This window comes from Podarcis pityusensis (genome assembly GCF_964106645.2).
Source record: "Podarcis pityusensis genome assembly, chromosome: 1".
Lineage (NCBI taxonomy): Eukaryota > Metazoa > Chordata > Lepidosauria > Squamata > Lacertidae > Podarcis > Podarcis pityusensis.
Genome location: NC_138028.1, coordinates 41,391,838 through 41,413,358, shown reverse-complemented (window position 1 = coordinate 41,413,358; position 21,521 = coordinate 41,391,838). Strand labels below are relative to the sequence as shown.

Here is a 21,521-nt window from a genome sequence, read left to right as displayed (position 1 = left end):
TATATATATATATATATATATATGCCTTGTTGTAGGATCCAGAGAACAATCAGTAAATGGAGCTGAGATCTATCAAATGTATATTCTATCTTACCATACACAGGGCCCAAAGGAGCTAAGAACACAAAAATACTTAATAAAATAACAATAATAAGGTATCATTGAAGTATGTAAATTAAAACAAAAAAGCATTCGGTAGCATCAATAAGAGAGTGGCAATTGGAAACGAGCAATGGAAAAACCGTAATATGAAGAGGCTTTTATTGCTGGATGATTTAGGGTGAAATTACTAACCTTTAAACAATAGTATCCAATAACGCATACAAAAGAGATGATTGTATGGATAACAGCTAGAGCCCTAAGTGTTGGTGCCATGTAGCCTGTACTCTCTTGTAAAACAAAGAAGACTACTCCATCTTCATCTTCCTCCTCCTCTAAAGAATGCCACAGATCTGAATCTTCTTCCATTTCTTCAAATGGCTCTTCTGTCACCTGAAATTGATACACAAACAAGGAGTGCAGGTATACACAATAAATATAGATATATATATTTAAAAGGACATATGGTAGAATTTTTCTAGCATTTTTCCCATATTTTTTATTAAAGTTGTTGTCTAATATTTTGAATTATAGTGATGTTATCATGTTGCAGTTTGCTTGGCCACAGCTCCTGCACAATATTTCTCAGGCCCACTGAAATGTGATTTTTCCATGCACATTTCTTCAACCACCCAGGGCAGAGGTACTATATAAGCAATGACGTTTTACTCAGAGTAAATCCATTAAAATTAATCAACTTGACTAAGTTAGGGCCATTAATTTCAGTGGGTATACTATAATGCTTAGTTGAACAGCACCTCATGTATTGAGGGGGTGGAGGAAGAGAATTTAAGTTCATCATCATCATCATCACCATCATAATTTATTATTTGTACCTCGCCCAGGCACTCTGGGCAGCTCCCAACAGATTAAACACAGAATAAAGCATGTCTGTATGTTAAACACTGCCATATATTATGCTGATGTTGGTGTAGTGTTGTGCAGTGGTGAAGAAACTGACCTATGACTCTCAAGTCCCCAGTTCAAATTCATCTTTTCCATGAAATCAATTAATGAATAATAATTTCACCCTTAATTGGGTTAATACATTTTATACTGGCATTTATTTGATGATTAGTTGAGTCTGCTTACTTTAATAGTAGTCTAAATTTTCACCACAGGATAGCAAATGTCACTGTGGAAAATGAAGGCGTCTTGCCGGAACTGATACAATTACATTACCTTGTAGAAAAGCAGGATAAAGTTGATGGCGAATGCAACAAAAAGTGCAAGAAATCTTAAATTGTAGAAATTTCGGGCCAAAAAGTGCTGAAAATGCAAAGAATGTTATTAGTTCCTAAAACAAGAATCAGAACTGAAAAGGAAGAAAGCAAATTAATAAAGGAGATCCCCCAAAAAATGCTTTACATCATCATTATATAAAAATTATGTTCCATTTCATACTTTCTTTTCCAAGTGTTGTCTTTTTATTAAAAACCTCTTAATAATGCACCAACATATCTTACTTATCCTCCAAGTTGTGAAAAATGCTATTTTATAATGTAATACAATATAATATAACATAATATGATATGATATATATAATATATATAATATATATAATATATATAATATATAATATTATATTTTATAATATATAATATTATATACAATATAATATATAATATATTAGAAAATAGCATTGTATTATAGTACAATACAATATAATATAATGCTATTTTCTAATATAATCATTGGCCAAAAGTAAGAAAGAAGGTCAACATACCAGCATTTTTGTCTGATAAACTTCCAATACTTTAAAAAAGTTGGCCATAACTGCATCAGGTTTCTCAATTTTTTGCCCATGCCTTCGTTTCCGTTTTCTAGGTTCTTCTAGTTCCATATGTTCAGAATACATATCATCCTTTATTTTATCTTGTTTCTCACCATCCTCCATGCTACAGAATATGAGAACAATTATTAACAAACAGGCATGTTTTCTGCACTGCTCACAAATAAGATCCTGACAATTAATTCTGGCCCAACTGGCAAATGAGTTTCAATGTAAGATGACACACACTGGGGCAAAATATCCTAAATGCACTTTAACATATAGTGAACAAACCACCACTTCCCAAAAATATATGGCAGATACAGTACATGTTATGGAGACAATGGATAGAGAAATGCTTTTCTCCCTCACTCCTAGAACTCAGGGTCATCCACTGAAATTCTTTCACAGGAGATTCAGGACAGACAAGGAAAAAAACACTATTTCACACCATGTATTTTTAATTTAAGGAATTTGCTACAACTGTATTAGTACTTAGATGGCTTTCAAAGGTCAAGAATTGGTAATGGTTGCCATTTTATTCTCTGTACAACAGAGAGTAATAATCAAATATTTGCTTGTTTGGAGGTTCTAGCAGGGGAGCACAGCTACAGTGGTGCCCCGCAAGACGAATGCCTCGCAAGACGAAAAACTCGCTAGACGAAAGGGTTTTCCGTTTTTTGAGCTGCTTCGCAAGACGAATTTCCCTATGGGCTTGCTTTGCAAGCCGAAAAACGAAAACGTCTTGCAAGCTTGTTTCCTTTTTCTTAACACCGTTAATACAGTTGCGACTTGACTTCGAGGAGCAACTCATAGAACACAGTGTGGTAGCCTTTTTTGAGGTTTTTGAAGACTTTGGTGATTTTTGAAGCTTTTCCAAAACTTCTTTTAAACTTTTTAAACTTTTTTGGGGGGTTTTGTATTTTGGGTTGGGGTGTTTGGAATTCAAGGACTTGGTGTTGGGGAGGGGTTTGCAAGAATCTGGAAGCTTGTGTTTTTTTTCCTGCATTTTTATGATTTTCTGTGACCATTGGGCCACTCTGCTGTTTTTTTAAAAAAAATTCTGGATTTGAATTTCTGTGTGGTGGGTGGCTGGGGGAACAGTTGAGGAGGGGTTTGCAAGAATCTGGAAGCTTGTGTGGTTTTTTTCTGCATTTTTATGATTTTCTGTGACCATTGGGCCACTCTGCTGTTTTTTTAAAAAAATTCTGGATTTGAATTTCTGTGTGGTGGGTGTGACTTTAAAGAGCACTTAATAAACTCTTGTTGTACCAAATTTGGCTCTGTTTGGACTTTTTTTGACCATAGGAAAGCATTAATTGAATTTCAATGCATTCCTATGGGATTTCGTGCTTCGCAAGACGAAAAATTCGCTAGACGAAAAAACTCGCGGAACGAATTAATTTCGTCTTGCGAGGCACCACTGTATCATATACCCTTGACCGAAGAACGGTACACTCCTTCTATCTGGGATGGTCGTCCTCTTCCACCGAGCGCACAGCTTTGGGAGAGATGCACATGGAGCGGTGAGGGAGGAAGGGGACACCCGCCTTGCCAGCCAGATCAGCCGAATCAACCCTGGCGATCAATGGGGTGACAGATGTCGCAGCCAGATCGCCCTCACGTTATGTTATATTGTATTATCTATACAAATTGATTTTCTCTGGAGTTAAAGATCTGACTAGGACAAACCTTGTTATGCTGAGCTCATATTTTGCACAATTTGTATATGGTGCTTGTTTAATAATGTGATGTTTGCTATGCCTAATAAAGGATTGACTTTTAAAATCAGATATTGGCCTTTTAGGTAAAGGTAAAGGTACCCCTGACCGTTAGGTCCAGTCACAGACGACTCTGGGGTTGCGGCGCTCATCTCGCTTTATTGGCCGAGGGAGCTGGCGTTTGTCTGCAGACAGCTTCCGGGTCATGTGGCCAGCATGACTAAGCTGCTTCTGGCGAACCAGAGCAGTGCACGGAAACGCCGTTTACCTTCCCGCCAGAGCGGTACCTATTTGTCTACTTGCACTTGATGTGCTTTCGAACTGCTAGGGTGGCAGGAGCAGGGACCGAGCAACGGGAGCTCACCCTGTCATGGGGATTCGAACCACCAACCTTCTGATTGGCAAGCCCTAGGCCTTTTAGTACACTGCTAAACCCTGTTATTGGCTCTGCAATTCTAGAGATTACAGGAGAATAAGATTATAAGGGGAAAATAAAACTGTGAGTGCAGCAAGAGGGGAAATTTCATTTTTATAGAACTGTGAAGACAAATAGTAACAATGAAAAGAGAGAGAGAGAGAGAATATATCAGTTTCTTTAACTTGGGTATAAACTGATCAGATCTTATCACCTCCTTGCTTCTAAACGTTGGCATTAATTACATGCAAGCATGGCACCGAAAACTACAATAGTCAAGAGGATTCTAATGCTTCCTCCCTGATGTTTAATCCTTTTGTTTTCACTTTAGGGCTTTGAGGAGGCTTTTAAAACTAAACTGCTTTAACATACTGTTCAAGAACTGCTAGACACATCAATTCAAAGTGGAACTTGTGCTTGAGGTCTGCCTGAAGCTCATTCACCTCGGCACACATGAACATTAAAAAGTACATTTGTACCTACCTGAAAGGTAGTTTTCAGTTTCTTAGTGAAAGGTCAGCCAAATGGGTTGATGGCATCACCTAGTGGTCAAAAGGCAGGCAGGAACCTTTTGGGAGGCAGAACTCGGAGCATGCATCCAGTCTGCAGGCTTACCAAGCCTGACAGCCAGGAGTGCAAGGATAGAAGCAGTGGTGGAGCATATGCCCATGCTGCCCAGGGCGGGCGCACTCCTGAGGAGGGCGTGCCCTCCCAGGTGTGGGATAGCTGCTCGGGTGCCCGGAGCAGCATGCGCCCCCTGCAGCCAGGGCCAGAGCGAGCCGCTCACGGGGGCAGAGCGAGCCACCCATGGCGGACATGTGGTGCACCGCCCGCCTGCAACTCCCAAGCCTCCCCAAGCTGTCAAAACAAAGGGGAAGGGGGGAATGCCACCGGAAAAGCGGCACAGCTCCCCCCTTACCCCAACAGCTCAGGGTAGGCTTGAGAGGTAGGCTTGAGAGTCATGGGCGGGTGGGTGGTGCACCGAATGTCACCCCCCTCAGTGAGGGCACCCAGGGCGGTCCGCCCCACCCCACCCCTTCCTACGCCCCTGGATATAAGTAAGAACCATGCTACCTCCCAGTGTCAATAATAACAAGAATCCTACAGCCAAACAAACTATGGAAACCTACACTTCAGGTAGATACAATTATACTTTCCCCCATTTGCATTGAAAGGTCGGCAAAATAGGATGTACAGCAGCCAAACTCTCTAGGGAGGGAGTGCAGCTGCACGAAGGTATGGTGGGAGGTCCTGCCCACTGCCACATCCCATGATGCACAGGCATCCAGGTGAAGATACCGGGCGCTGCCCAAGATTTCCTGTAGAGGAGCACAAGATGAAAATGCAGCATTGGCTGTTGCAGTTCTTATGGAATAAGCCATGATGTGCTCAGGGAAAGGGAACTGCTGCATCTTGACCAAATGCAGGAGCAGAACTGCATGCTGGGAGTCTTACCTCCCAAAAGGTTGCTGCCTGCCTTTTGATCACTAGGTGGAGTCATCAACCCACTCTGCTGACCTTTCACTGGAAATGGGAAAACAGTCATTCCCAAGAATGTAAGAGCTAAAAATAACTTACTCAGCCTTCTCAGATTCTGTTCTTGTTTCCGATTCATCATCCTTTGCAATTTCAGGTGTCTGAAAAATGTTGAAAGTACTTTGAATTTGGATAGGATAGAGAATTAAGTATGCCCAATTTCAAAAGGTTAAAATAATGCTGTGAACTCAAAAAGTTTATAGTAAACTAGGATAAGGTAAAGATAAAAAGGTAAAGGACCCCTGGATGGTTAAGTCTAGTCAAAGGCGACTATGGGGTGCAGCACTCATCTCTGCTTTCAAGCCAAGGGAGCTGGCGTTTGCCCACAGGCAGCTTTCCAGGTCATGTGGCCAGCAGGACTAACAGCTTCTGGCGCAACAGAACACTGGGATGGAAGCCAGAGTGCACGGAAACGCCATTTACCTCCCCCTTTGCAGCAGTACCTATTTATCTACTTGCACTGGTACACTTTCAAACTGCTAGATTGTCAGGTAATCTAGGATACACTATGGGCATCAGGAAGACCCTACACTTCTGTCTGGAAAGCACCAGGGGCTTGAAGAACTTTGAGTCTCTGTGGTTTAGCTTTCTGCAGAGAATAAAGTCTCTTCCCATAATCAACCAGTTAGGAAGCATATTGAATAAAATAAGATATAACACATTTATTGTTTACCTGTGCTTTTTTCTTCTTGCGAACTGCACTTTCCAAAGAAGGAGGGGTATCTGATCCAATGATATCAGCGATATCCCCTAGGCCAACAGCATGACCATGCTTTGATCCACTCTCTTTCTTCGTATGAATGCCAAAAATATCTGACAAGATGTCAGTTTCTCCCTTCTCATTTTTAACAAACTGCACAATTTCAGCTGTTATGCCATGTTCTGTAACTTCAACTTTTTCTGCTTCAAGGACATCATCGTGAATTCCAAACTGTGTTGGGTCAGGCATGTCTCCTAAAATTTTAGTAACTCTAATGTTTTTGGCTCCTTCTATTAGGCCACCCCCAAACACAGTACTCCAAAGAATCTGAAATATACTGCACAGTATAGTGAGAAACATTTGGAAGAATCCTACAAATAGCATCCAGAGAAAGGAAAAAGATACTTTAACCAATTCTTTTACAGTCATCTTTCTCACTTTTCTGTACTGTTTTCTTAAGTTTTTCAGTCTTATCATTTTAAAAACAGTGGCAGCATTTTTCTTTATTGCAACGCATGCCATAGCAAAAGCTGAAGCTGATTCAAGGGACTGTTCTCCTTTCTCATCTTCTCCAATTTCCCTCACATAGCAAGGCTCATCTTCCTCCTCCTCAGGTCTGTCAACTGTATCCGATTCAGATATCTGAGATGCCAACTGCATTTCAAAAATCGTGTCCTCGCAGAAGTTCACAAAAAGCTCCATCTTCTCTTGTTCCCCACCTTCATTTACAACATCAAAAATAAACTGCCTTTTTGATTCTTTCACTTGAGGCTTTTCCCACTGCGTCCTACTGGATTCACTGATCTCAAAATAAACCCGCTCTATCTTCTTGGCACCACCCATTATCTCAATGCGCCCAAGGTAAGGTTCAAAATAGTTAAGGACACATTCTGCTGGATCTAATAGAGTCTGAAGCCTCGAATCATTTGGCATGTGTTCTGATAGGTTTGTTAAGAGGACGGCCACATTAAATCCAATATCTTTTGCCGGCTCGTGAAATCTTTCAACAAAATCGGCATAGTTAAACATGTCGTTTTCATCCGTTTCTGCACAGGACAGCAGGAACTCAATCTCTGATTGCGTATATTGCTTTTGACCTTCCATGGCTTTCTGGAATTCCTTCTTTGAAATTATGCCTTTACTTTCTGGGTCATACTCTTTGAAAGCTTCTGAGCTCGTTAGATCCTTCAACTTGAGAAACATGTCAAAGAACTTCAATATCATTTCTACATTGCTAGATGATTCAACCAGAGTGTCCACCATCTGTTTCCCGATAGTGCCATTTACAACATTACCTACATTGTGAGTTTAAAAATCGTTACTTAGTTTTTATATAAACATACATTGAAAATATATTTCTTATACATCCTTAGAAATGTGGAGAAAGTGTTTTCATGCTTATTATAAGCTTGTTTAAAATGTACCCTTGGTTGAGAACTACTGTTCAGTATTATTGCACAACTAAATTTATGCCCATTTCTTATTTAGAATTATTTGTGGTGGTGGCTATGGCTTTAGACAATAAAATTTCATTCATTCATCCAAATTACCAAGTAGAATTATTGTGATGGTCTGAATATAAATTAAGGATAAACTCTACGTATTAAAAATGATGGTGATGTTTGAATTGCATAGCAATAACTTTTTAAAAAAGATTCAACCTTCAAGTAGTGACAAGAGCATCACCACCATATCCTTCAGAAGATCTAGTAGCTCCTTCAGCAACTCAATCTGACTCGAATCCTAGAGTACAAATAGAATAAACAATAAAATAAATAAATCTAAAGACAATATTCACAAATGGAAGCCTTATGTGAGTCTGGCTCTGTGCTCAAAAGTGGCCAATAGGTTTAAGAGGTATATAAAAATCTTGTGAAATAAATAAACAAACACAATTTACCTGTGAAAGTTTCATTTGCATGTTAGCAAAAACGTGAAGGAAGCCAACAACTGCATCCCACAGTCTACTGTGAGCCAAGCTCTGCTGGTTTCCAATGCAAGGACCCTAAAATTAAGAGGAAATGCTTTAAATTTCTATTTCAAGCAGCTATTCTGATAAACAAAAAGTTGATAAAAGATATGCACAAACAGTCACAAAAATTATTTTGTACACAGTTTAATGGATTTGAAAACTAAAGATATATTACATTTTTATTTGAGCAATTTTTTATTCGTTTGAGGCAGATGAAGAAGCAGAATGGATGTGGGACAAAATGAAAGGGGGTGGAAGTGTGGGAGGCTGTTAATATAAAGAGCACCATCAGCAGATCAGGAGACACAACAGAAGTCATGCAGAGAGGAAATATGTTGGCGGAGTGTGAAGCAGCAGGAAAACTATCTGCAAACCTTTCTGAATGTGAGCCCTATGTATAAGAAGGTGTGGGCTGATCACTCTAGGGGTAACCGCTTGCACTACAAAATCAGTGCTAACAACTGGGCCACAAGAATGGATTCTTGCTACACTTCTGATCTAAGCTACTGGTCAGAAGGAGCAGTATTCCTGCAAGGGGACCCAGCAGGTGACTGAAGACATATAATGTCTATGTTTCCTTTTCATCATAGGTATTGTGGAAGAGACACAGTTAGAATCAAGCACTGTGAATCATTTGTCTGCAGATATCCCCCCTATTGTATATAGAGAGCCTCTTCTACAGCTGGTGACCATGAAATTCTACTGAGCACAGTCTGGGCAGACCTGTTGCTTTTATAATCCATGCAGTTCTTTCACGTACAGATCCATGTACACAACATGAAGCATAGAGAAACGACGTGCTACTTACTTGGATATATTCAGTAAGTGAATTAAAAATCTGTTTGGTCACAGCCAATGCTTTAGAGAAATTACGTTGTCCAGATTCATCAATGACATCTTTTCCAGAGTAGTACCAGTAGAAGTCACTGATTGATTCCTAAGAATAAACAATAGGTGGGTTTTCCTCCTACGTTTTGTGAGGGCCTAATCAAACTGCATCAAATATAAAAATAGATATCTATGGAAATTGCCATTAGCCAAAGGGTAAATGCTCAGATTTTATAATCAAGCACAAACAAATAATAAACATATGCAGAACATCAACAGAATAGACAGCAAATAAATAAGCATATTGATATTTTTAGTCATCAAACACTTGGGAGAACAGGGTGGTTTCAGGGCATGACTGAAGGGTATCTGCTCTTTTCAGCAGTGGCTCAACCAAGCAATGATCCAACCCCTTCAACAAGGGATAAAGAAATGGGGACTTCCGGGTTAGCGCCATCGGCGAATGGCGGAGTTCCTCCGACCGGAGGAACTGGCTCTGTGGAAACTGGGTCTTCCCGCCGCGGCGAAGGTGGGGACCCGCTAGAAATCCCAGGCGGAGGAAGCCTGGGAACGTGGGGTTCGGCAGGGCACCAGGAGCGCCCCCCTACTCACGGGGAATCCCTTTTTGGGATTCCGGAGTGAAGTGGGGTGTGCGGTGCTGTGAACTGACTGCTACTTTCACGGAGTGAAGCCGCACAGCCATCGCCGGAGAGCGCTGACTTTTTCCTGTGGACAATTGGATCTAAAACAAGTACCCGTGAGTAGAAACGGAAAATTGGATCAAGAAATATCTTAATTTGACATCGAAGCGGGAAGGTTCAAAACAGGAAGTCCGCCTTCCGCTTTTTGTATATAGACTGAAGCAAAAACCTTGTAAGCTAAAGCCTGGGAAGTCGTTAAAAAAGCCTAAATTTCCTTTATTTACAACTACTGAAACCCCCTTGGAAGCAGGAGAAAAGGGGGGGGGACTTTGTGTAACGCCTGCAGGAGAGGGAGTGAAGAAAGATAAGTTTCCACCGTCTCTAACCAGGGAACGGGGTGTCAGAGACAGAAATTGTTGGAGAGGTTCATTGACTGTGAATGGAATACTTTGACAGATAGCTAAAGAAGAGAAATAAACTGATTCCAATGTTGCCTTTTGCATTCTAAAGAAACAAAATATCTGAAAAAACGAAAGTAATTTTCCTCTGTTGGAATTGCCTTAAAAAGATGGATACAAATAGAAATTGTCTCCTCTAGAGGGAGCTTGCTAAATTGTTGCTGCAGTCTACTTGAGGACTCCACAGCTGTGAGATTAAGATCGTGGGATTAGTCCTTTTGACCTTGACTAAGTATGAGCTGGAAGGAAGATTTGGTGCTTGCTTTATGCAAGACAAGTGCTTTGTTGGAACAGATGCATGAGAAGGTGGATTTGATGAATGAGAAAATGGATTTGATGACTGTTGTGGCCAATAACTGTGGACAATTAGTGAATAGTGATACAGAAACCATCCAGGGTCCAACTCAGGAACCTGTATTGATTGGGCAAGTGCAGAAGATAATGGAGGAGGCTGCGGTTGCACCTCAAATAATACAAATGGAGAGGCCCAAGGCCCTACAGGAGCATAAGCCACTGTTTTTGAAGATTGAAGTTGGAGTGGGCCGGGGGGGGGGTCTGGAGCTGAGGAGGCTTTTAACTTTGGAGAGACTTTGAAATATGCTCGTAATTATTTTTTGGATTATATTGATGACTGTGGGGAGTGGGACTGTGGGGAATGGGCTGATTTGATGAAGGGAGACGGAGATAACTTTGGGTTGGAACCCCCCAGAGACCTACTCCTCAACGAGAAAGGAAAGAAATTAAGAAAGAGACCAACAAAAGACAAGGAAAAGTGCAAGTATAAACAAGAAGAAGAAGATCTGCAGAAGGGACATGGAAGAGACTTAAGGGCCTCGGACATAAGGCTTCCAGGTTGATGGACTAGATGGAATGGACAGTAAGGACTGACACGACCCGAGACCAGGAAGAAGAGACGTTGGATGAAGATTGGAAGAAAATTTATAAAGAAAACTTTTTATTTAGGGAATTAGCCTAAAATTAATGAATATTAGGGAAAATGTTGGAATGAAATTATATGACTCTAGCAGAAATGATATCAGGGGTTATGTATAACTGAGTATTAAGTTTCAAGCTTTAAGGTATTTTATGGTAAGATAAGGTTAAATAAATTAAGGTAATTTGAATAACAGAATATGGGGAAAGATGGAAAGGATCTGTCGAGTTAATTAATAGGTTAAATTGTTATGATAAATTATTTAATAAAAATTGAGAAAGATGGAAAGAATTTGCTGAAATAACTAACTAAACTAGAATACAAAAAGGGAGGTGTGAGGAGGTCAACGAAACAAGCAAATGGAAGTTAAAGATATGCAATATGGGATTTGTGTCTTTTTTTCTTTTTTTATATTTTTTTATTTTCTTGTATTGTTGTATTGGTTTTTATGTTTTGCGTTTTTTTCTTCTTTTTATGTATTGTAGTGTTGTTTTTTGTTTTTTATTTTTTTTTTCTGTAATTCTGAAATTATTGATAAATATTATTTAAAAAACAAACAAACAAGGGATAAAGAAATGGGTCATAGTTTATCTTTAGTTGCAAGAGATTAACTTAATCCCCTACTTCAATATCCTCCTTGTTGGACTAATATGTTACATAGTATCTATAAAACCTATGAATCAACACAGCTACCTTTGCATTTGATATCAGAACATAAAATCATAACAAGCCAATGGCTCATCTACTCCAGCATTCTGTTTCCACAGCGGCCAACCATATGCTTCTGCGAAAACTTCAAGCACAAGGGCACCCTGTCTATGAGACATTCAAACCACCCTAACATGCAAGTCCATAGTTTCTTATCAACTTTCGAAAAAGTTTGTATAGCTAATCTCAGACTAGAATCATATACCAACTTCCCTTGCAACAATGCCCGCTGAATTCAATGTGTCTTTCTTCTGAGTAGATATGTGTAGGTTTGAATTTGCAGGAAACTGCCCACTTCAGAGGTAATCAACATTGCCAAAGGGTTAGCTTTTCTTTCTCTTCTGAGAGTTGCTCAAAGATGACAGTAACCGTTGAGAATCTATTCAACAGTTCTAATCAGTTCCATATCAGATGGAAGCTTGGTTAGTAAAGTTGTGGCCTTATTTCTCCCTCACACCCACTGCAAACACCATTGAGGAATAAAAAAACTTTAAATTCACTTTTCTCAGTCACTATGCCTCTAGACTGGGCAGGGAAGTGTGGAATGGGACTAATGACAGTTGCTGGACTCCAACTAAAGAAAAAAATAAAGGACCCCTGGATGGTTAAGTCCAGTCAAAGGTGACTATGGGGTGCAATGCTCATCTCGTTTTTCAGGCCAAGGGAGCCAGCGTTTGTCCACAGACAGCTTTCTGGGTCATGTGACCAGCATGACTAATCCGCTTCTGGCACAACGGAACACAGGAAGCCAGAGCGCACGGAAACACAGTTTACCTTCCCGCCACAGCAGTACCTATTTATCTACTTGCACTGGTATGCTTTCGAACTGCTAGGCTGGCAGAAGCTGGGACAGAGAAACGGGATCTCACTCCAACTAAATCACATACAAGGGCACAATACTATATGATAACCACAAAGAGCTGCTGAAGGTGCATGGCTGTAACAACAATATATTGATGATAAAAAGAAGTTTACAATAAAGTAGACAAAATGTCATTACTTCTTCAATATAGATATCAATTTCACCTTAGCATCCACATTGATAAGCATCATTAGAATCTTGTTGATTCTCAAGCCCCTAGGAAAACCTTGCGCTCTACAATAATCCCTAAGAGAGTTTGCATGTAAACTCAATGTAACCCTCTTTTGAATTTCTGTTTTGAATACAGTAATAATTATATTTGTGTTGGATGGTTCCGTGCTAATTGGCCCAGTGTCATGGGAGCTCTTTAGGAAAACAGGAGAACAGAACCAGCAACAGTAGTGAAACCCCAAAGTCTATCTCAATATGGAGACTTTCTAAAGTAGGAGGTGAAATTGAATTAAAATAACTCTCCAACTTACCTGAAGACGCAAAAGATAATCAACTGTGCTAATAATAATATTAACTGTGGTGGTATTGCCCATCTGAGTGCGCAGGTAGTTCTGAAAATCTGAAAATTAAAATAAAAGGTGGTGAGTAAATGCAAGCTATGAAAATATTATTACAGTAGTTCTATATTTGTGTTCCTATCGAACAGCGGTGGGCAACGTGGTTCCTTCTGGATGTGCTTGCATCCAACTCCTTTCAACATCAACCAGAATGGCTAATGGTTGGGGATTGTGGGAGCTGGAGTCCACATTGCCCCAATATAGAAAATGAAAAATCTGAATTGCTCAGTAACTGTAGCTGATGGATACAACCACAGAAACATTCTTAATAGTAAGGCAGTATTCTTTCTTAAGCAAGAGCTATCAGAAATAGCATTTGCATTTCCTCCTACACATATTGTTTTGCCACTTAAAATATGCATAATTTATAAAATGGCAATTTGATTTCCAGTTAGAAACAACTACTATATGTTAAATTTTTTTTTTGAGAATTCTGAGGTACCATTTTATCTGATAAACTGATTAATTAATTCCCTATGCTAAAGGACCGAAAATCAGTTTAAATGAAAAATGAATTGTATTGTTAGTCCTTTCAATGAAGGATTTCAATGAAACAATAAATTTCTCAGAACACTTACCATTGTTATGACCTTCACACAGCAGTTGTAAAAATCTAAACAGATCTTTAGTAAACTCATCATTCTGTAGTACTTTCTCACCTTGAAAATATACAGTACAATGAATTATGCAATCATCAGTCATTTCCGAAACATGCAGAACAGATAGTCTTCCAACAGCATCCTTCAAACTAAGTGATTTCAATAAAAAGCAAATACTGTAAGCTGATTTACAGTAATTTTAAAAAAGAAATGTACTGGAGAGAATGATAAAAAATAAACTATGAAACAGAAAAAAAGCAAAGCCAAATATTTAGCACTCCAAAGCATTCATGATCAAAACTACAGGACTAAAGATCTAATAGGAAATGGTTAGTCATTATCAAACCATGCCTTAAATATGAAAGACACTTCTTTAATTAAGCATCAACTTGATTCTCCAAGCTCAACACGCAACCGGCTGCAGACCATGAAACTAAACCTAAAGGGTGTCTGGAAAGATGCAATTAAAGAAGATTTCTTTCTCTGTTTGCAACACACAATAGCATCAAAAGCTGTAAACCCAAACATACCACGCTCACGTACGATGACTGTGGATCAAAGAAAAATAATAATAATATAGGATAAGCAAGTTATAAGTTACACAATATCTTTCGTTTAACTGTTTCTCTAGAAAAATTATAAAAAAGACATAATAGTATAATGCTACATTATTTTAACAAGGCTATCAACAGAAAAAACTTTCAAAAGACCCAACCAATTTGGTATTAAAAGGGGGGAAATGACGTGTAATCCTTATTTGAATTAGAAGTATGAGTATACTTACGTGTTCCTTCTTCAGTAACCATTCCAAGGCCTTCTGCTTTATTTTGTCTCTCAAAGGCATTCAAGTCAAGAACACTTTTTAAGAAAAAGACAATTCAGAAAGGATTGCTGTATCTATTAGCAACAGAAACCCTGAACTGCTGGCATACAACAAGCAAAACATACAAACAGTAAAAATGAGTTATGAAGGTTTTCAAAGGGGGAAGGTGACGGTTGAAATTTTAGCACTACCGAAGATGGTGGATGACCTTACTGATCTGTAAGGGGTCCAAGTTCCCTCCATAACACATGCCTGCTTGAAAATATTCCATCTATGGATATCGGGGCAAGCGACTGCATGGATATGTTGAGATGAAAATGAACAGAATATACCTTAAGAATAATGTTTCCTCTTCACTCTTTCAAATCACATTGAAGTTGGCTTCTTTTCCATTATAATTACCACCATTTGGTGAAGACATAATATTCTTAGGAAACCCACACACTTTTAAATATCAAATTAACAGAAGAATCTGAATCTCTGGCTATGGAGCAGCAGGGCAGACCTGCTGGATCTGGTTGTGACTGCTTATGCTGGCCAAGGCAGGAGGAGGCTGGGTGTTGTTGTTTAAAGAAAATACTGTGCCAGCTCCAGGCTGGGGTAGCTGAGGGGCTCCCTGGGACTTTGGATCCACTGGATCTAAAACTTCTGACATCCTGACCTTATTGCCAGCGGTAGCTTCCTCCCCAACTGGGTACAGCAGGAACCTTTGTAACTGCAGAGCTACCCACAAGCGAGGCTGTCGAAGCATCTGCCATATTTTAGCCCCCATGCAAAGATGAGGGGATTAGGATAGTGTACAATTACTGTGCTAACAGAGCAATTCTTTGCATTCTTCTCATAGGTTAGAATCACTGAGTTCAACAGGCCTTATTCCTAGATAAGGTTGTTCAGAAGTGCAGTCTAAGGCCCATTTATTTGGAATTAGGCCACACTGGGTAAATGTTAGTGAACACAATTTTGAGGGGGGGGGGGATAAGAAAATATTTATTTCAGTAACAACCTACAACACAACCTACAACACCCAGATTTGATATAACATCTCTATCATGAAGACAAGAAACATATACCCCCCAACTCTTTCTGTTATTACCATGTCTCTGTTGTCAACTAAATTTTCAACTGCGTGTCTCAAGTGTCAGAATCAAACACTTGATAAACTCCCTTGAGGGTTTCCAAGTGTTTGAGAGTAATACTCAAAGGTGCAATGGCTAGCAAGCCCTCCTGGCTCCAAAGGAAAAAGCCTTACACTGGAGAAGGGGAATGTAATAGCAGATAGTCAAGGACTCCAGCAAATGTTTTATATTATACCCATAAGAATAAAGACTAAGCTGCTCTTTAAATTCGCCTCAGATGAGAAAGCTCTCTGGGGATTTGGTATGAGAAGTCAGAGGGGCAAAAAGTGCATGTACCAAATCTTCTCACTGCTTTTTAAGTAACACTTATAACCTAATGGATGCAGTTTCTGAGAAAAATGCAAGTTCATGCACACATTCCTTGATCACGATAAGTATCAATATATTACCTAGGAGTGGTAGGTAGGTAAAGCAGGGGTGTTATGGTACAACAGCATCTAGGACAATTTGTAGCATACACTGGACATAACTTTCTTCTTGTTTAGTCAGAATCTCCTTTCTTGTAATTTGAATCCATTGGTATGGGACCTAGCCTCTGGAGCAGCAGAAAACAAGCTTGCTCCTTCTTCCATGTGAGAGCCCTTCAGTTATTTGTAGATGGCTATCATACACATCCCATGGGGTCATGAAGAGCCGGACACGACTAAACGACTAAACAACAACAATCATACACATCACCTCTCAGTCTTATCTTCTCCAGGCTAAACATACCCAACTCCCTCAACCATTCTTCATAAGACTTGGTTCTCAGACCTTTGATCATCCTGGTGGCCCTCCTCTGCACACATTCCAAGTTGTCAATATGCTTCTTAAACTTCTTAAACACAGGACCAACCAATGCAGAGTAGAGCAGTACTATTACTTCCCTTGATCGGGACACTATACTTGGTTGACGCAGCCTAATCACATTTGGTTTTTTTGCTGCTCCATCACCCAGCCCAGCCTTTTTGCATTATGCCTCATCTACAGTTACAGCAGAGCCACAAGATCATCCATGTGGCCAATGATTATGTCCACTGTGTATACTGTTGTCCACACAGATACACAGTATGAGATACATATTGATGCACTGAGCAAATATTACTAATTCCATTTTGAAATGTATGTGTTGAAAGTATGAAACAATTTCTAGTCTATTTACTTGCAAGTGATATTAAAGCAAATTAAGAGATATATTCAACTAACATTATGAATATTTGGGATGGGGCAATTTGCTGTCTAAACTATGTCAAGAATATCCTTGAGTTCAAATACATAAACAACACCTTAGCTGTCTTTGGATGTCATGAGAAATGTCTTTTTTTTTTTGTAAAGAAAACAATCCGTACTTAGCCTCAACCTCCCCATTCTCTCTTCCTCCTTTGACATAGCTGCAAGATCAAAAGCTTCCACTTCCGTTTTTGATTAGTCACAGTTTAGCATTATTTCTAAACCCTAAACTGTGGTTAACCTAAACTATGGTTCAATGAAAAAAGTTAGCTCCATGTTTCATTTCCATTGCAATAAATCATGGTTTCTCATGGCAATGAACAGCTGTCAGTTTCTAGTTCATCTCTAATATTTTTCTATACACAATACTACCCACAAATATAAGTTCATGTGGAAAAATCATGTCTGAAGCAGTAAATTCATGAATATAGCCATAATTGATTCTAGTCATCACAATGAGGAGATATCACAATTGCAGGAATTGTTGCTGGCCAATAGCTATCTCTCATACTAGCATTTAAATCCCACATCACACAGACATTTTCATATCACTTGGAAGAGATTACATGGAGAGAGGGAAATTTCCAGCTTGTATAAACAAATAGGCATGCTGATATAGTTAGAAGTAGATTGTTATATTTCATGACTTTACCTGCAAGACTGCATTAAGCCAGAAAGACTCTGAAAAAATCCAGCATCTTTTTTCTCCTTCAAATAGTCCAACATTTTCTGTAAAAGAAAGGTTGAACAAAAGAAGAAGAGATTTGGTTTTTCCTTATTTGCGTAAAGAATTTGCCAATTTACTTAACATAAGCAAAAAGAAAGAGAATTTTCTGTAAAAAAAAATTCATTCTCCAAACATAACTGAATTCCCCTCAGTGGTAATTCAACTTCTCAATGCTTTTAACAGTAAAACATTAGCAAAATCAAAGTAACATGCATACAGATCTATCACATCCAAATATGGCCCACCTGTTGAACAACAGAGTTTCCTCCATTTAGAACAGCAATACCAAGTTTCAAAGTTTCAACTACCATGTGTCCCATTTCACCTGTCAATCAAGAACAGAATAATTTTATAATTAAGTAATTACTATCCAAAAACATTTCTAAGCAGCAGCACCTTACTCCACATCCTGAGGTGCTTTTCAAAGTTTTGAATGTTTAAAAGCATTGCTATATGTGGAACTGTTGTACCTCAGTGCACACACACGTCCTTTGATTTGAGTTAAAGTAAAGCTGAAGCGAATGTCACTATAACAATCGCCAAAGATCATATATATTCATAGCAATGAATCTAAGCACTGGTCTTTATTTAGTCAAAGAGGCACCATCCATCCACTAGGGGGATGTGTCAAGGTGCAGGAGTCCAATTTGTTATTCTGAAGAATCCTCAGGAGGAAGCCAAGAGCCCAAAGAGGACTGAGCATGTCTAGCTGCCACAGAAAGCTGACTGACTGTTGGAGAGCAGGGAAGGAAAATCAATGGGTGGGGAATAGAACACAGCATTCTGAAATAAAGTAAAAGCCAGCCAGATAGAAACACGAGCGCTCTACAGTACAACATATTCTTGCAGGTCCCACATGGATGGCGTGGTCATTTATTATTGTACATGTTTTGTATTTTTTAACATTAGTATGTTTAATGTGCAACTATCATCTCCTCTGTGGCCTTCAGATAGAATGGAACATATTTCCAAAGAAACAAATGAATATATAACATTTTACGGAATGCTACCTTTACTGGCACTAATCATCTGTAATACCATCTCTGCTGCTCCTCGTTCATGGAGTCGAGATTGCTGATAAAGAGTTTTTTGCTTTTCCATTTCTTTTTCCTGAGAGAGAAGATACAGACAGAAGTATTTGTGTTTCCTTAACATATAATGGTATCTGCCATTAGTAGCCAAAAGGTGAGTAAGAGTAAAAAAAAATATTAAACTGACTGTTTTACAGATTCACCCACAACCCCATTAAACCATAATCAATAGGACTAGATCAGCTGTGAATTGGATCATCAGACAAATAATAACCCTAGTGCAGCAACATCTGGTATTTATTTTTATAATAGTTTTCCATAACACTTTTGTATAATGAGACTTCGCTTGCAACTGGAGTAATAATGTGCATGAAATAAAAGCTATGGAAGGAACAATTTGAATTTAAAAAGAAAGATAAGAAGCTTTTCCAGGTGTATGGAACAAAAGGTAGGAAAAAACCAAGCGTAGGAGAGAAGGTAAGAGGAAAAATCATAAAAAATGGGGCAGGATCAATCTCAAACATTGTTTGCAGTAACTGAAAATATTATCATAATCATAATGACATTCATAAATATGTATGCAGTTCTCAGGGAGAGTTTAAGTAAGCTTTCTAACTTCTGGTAAGTTTGAATAACACATTACTCTAGCTCATTAGGCAAAAGGTTTATACTTTAAGAAAAGTTAACTCACCTCAAATGTCTTCTCTTTTTCTTCTTCATCATCATCACTTTCTCCACTCTGACAGCTCTTTTCTCATTAGAAGGAAATAGGTTCAGATTGAATTAAACTGTGCTATTTTACATTTATTTGGTTATAGTGTTTTGAATGAGCAGATAAAGTCAAAGAGTGGTTTAATATATCCAAGCAGAGTCTTAAACCTTTCTCCAAAAATTGTTTATGACTTTCACATACAGAGGACTCAGACAATGAATACAGTTATAGACATGCATTAAGAAGAAACAAATTGTTGAATTTCTTAGAAGGCAGGCACATATGGGAACTATTTCCTCCTACCCAGCACCCACAAGAGGAATAAAACATCATGCTCATTCTAAATCTTCAAACCTAGTCAGAAATTATATAGATTTTCCCCAGCTCACCCACCCACATCCTGGCCAATGATTGTAAAGTACCCAGACAAGAAAAGTGTATGGCGGACAGAGATGCTTTTCGTGGCGTGGACAGCGAAAAACAGAGTGGAAGTATCAGAAAGGGCTAAAACTTTTACACCTGCTCTTCCCCATCCCTTTCCCATTTTCTCACATGTTGTACTTGCAGTTATACACAGTGATTTATCCCCAATCTTTCCAGCCAAACCAAACAAATATTCCAGAGGTGATGGTCCTAAAAGGCTTCTTCACCACCCTGTGCTAGTCAACTCAGTATTATCAACTGGCCTCAGGTACTCCACTTTTCAATTTATGAACTGTCTTCCAGTAATTATATTTTCTTTTCATGCCATATTAGGCTAAGATCCCTAGCAGCTCAGCGTAAGTGTCCCAACCGTGTACAAAAGCCAGCTATCTTCCAACCAACGCTCATTTAGGGTTCTGTTTCAGCTGGTTTCTCTCTCAATGTTCTCTGATCCCCATGGCAACAGCCATACACAGAATTCATTCTACCTGGGAATGCTCAATTGTGTCTCCTATCATAATGCTATCAAGCCTGATATATATCAGTATTTCCTCTGAATGGTCATTCTCTGTCTTTAGCAACTTTCCAAACCAGAGGTTATTTTCAAGCCCTAAATCAGTATTCTAAACCTGACAATGTCTTTCAATCTGATTAACAGTTTTTAAGTTGGTCTGCCAATAAATATCATTCCCATAAAACACAACAAAGTCCCTCTTCCCTCCTCCTCCTCACAAGCTTCAAGCATTCATTCATTGGCCAAGCAAAGGAACAAGGTCTGGGTGAATATAACATAATAGCCTACTGGATCAGGCCACTGGCCCATATAGTTTGGCAGCCTGTTCTCCCAGTGACTAACCAGGAACCTGTGGAAAGCACAAAGGCAGGACCTGAATGCAACAGCACTCTATCATCTGCAAGGCTAATTTCTGTCAGTAGAGATGGAACATAGCCATCATGACCAGTAGCCTTTAACAGCTTTATCCTCGATGAATTTGTCTAATCCTTTAAAGGCATCCAAGTTGGTGACCAACACTGCTTCCCGGAAGAGTGAGTTTCATATATGAAAGTACTTTCTTTTATCTGTCCTGAATATCCCAAAATGAGCTTCATTACTCCCCCCCCCCCCACGAGTCCCCGTGTTACAAGACATGGATTAAAATGTTTCTCTTCACACTTTCTCCGTGTCCCGAATCCTTTTATTAACTTCTATTGTGTAAGTCCCAAAGGCTGCAATCTTTCTTCACAAGGGAGTCGCTCCAATCCCTTGATCATTTTGGTTGCCCTTTTCTGAACCTTTTCCAGTTCTACGATATCTTTCTGAGGTGAAGCAATGAGAACTGTATACAGTTCTCCAAATGTCGGTATTGCAAATGAGGCCTACCCTGGTACTAAATTACTCTTGGGACCCGATATCATCATCTACAACAATTCTGTGAGAAGTCTGTCCCTTTGGGGATTTCTAGCTTGCTGGACTAAATGCTGTATTTGACAGACAAAGCAACACTACCTCCAGTATTGTCCTTTCCTGTCCTTCCTGCAGAGCTCATATGCGGAGAACCCACTGGTTCTCTCAGTTCCACCTGGTTTCTATTATGCCCACTATATCAATGCCATCCTCCATGATTGAGCACTCTAGTTCACCCATCT

At 39.2% G+C, this 21,521-nt stretch overlaps 1 protein-coding gene across 1 annotated transcript in view; it reads right to left on the bottom strand.

Moving 5' to 3' along the window:
• RYR3 (ryanodine receptor 3) overlaps window positions 1-21,521 on the bottom strand; it is a 263,782-nt gene that overhangs the window by 13,103 nt on the left and 229,158 nt on the right. The window contains exons 80-95 of the mRNA XM_080996165.1: window positions 19,431-19,487; window positions 18,719-18,818; window positions 17,954-18,033; window positions 17,634-17,710; window positions 14,598-14,671; window positions 14,344-14,361; window positions 13,793-13,873; window positions 13,128-13,216; window positions 9,023-9,151; window positions 8,143-8,247; window positions 7,904-7,985; window positions 6,216-7,537; window positions 5,585-5,643; window positions 1,826-1,997; window positions 1,282-1,368; window positions 295-492 (exon numbers count right to left, since the gene is read on the bottom strand). Coding sequence (XP_080852291.1) covers window positions 295-492; window positions 1,282-1,368; window positions 1,826-1,997; window positions 5,585-5,643; window positions 6,216-7,537; window positions 7,904-7,985; window positions 8,143-8,247; window positions 9,023-9,151; window positions 13,128-13,216; window positions 13,793-13,873; window positions 14,344-14,361; window positions 14,598-14,671; window positions 17,634-17,710; window positions 17,954-18,033; window positions 18,719-18,818; window positions 19,431-19,487 — 2,730 coding nt within the window. The remainder of the gene's footprint in view (window positions 1-294; window positions 493-1,281; window positions 1,369-1,825; window positions 1,998-5,584; window positions 5,644-6,215; window positions 7,538-7,903; window positions 7,986-8,142; window positions 8,248-9,022; window positions 9,152-13,127; window positions 13,217-13,792; window positions 13,874-14,343; window positions 14,362-14,597; window positions 14,672-17,633; window positions 17,711-17,953; window positions 18,034-18,718; window positions 18,819-19,430; window positions 19,488-21,521) is intronic.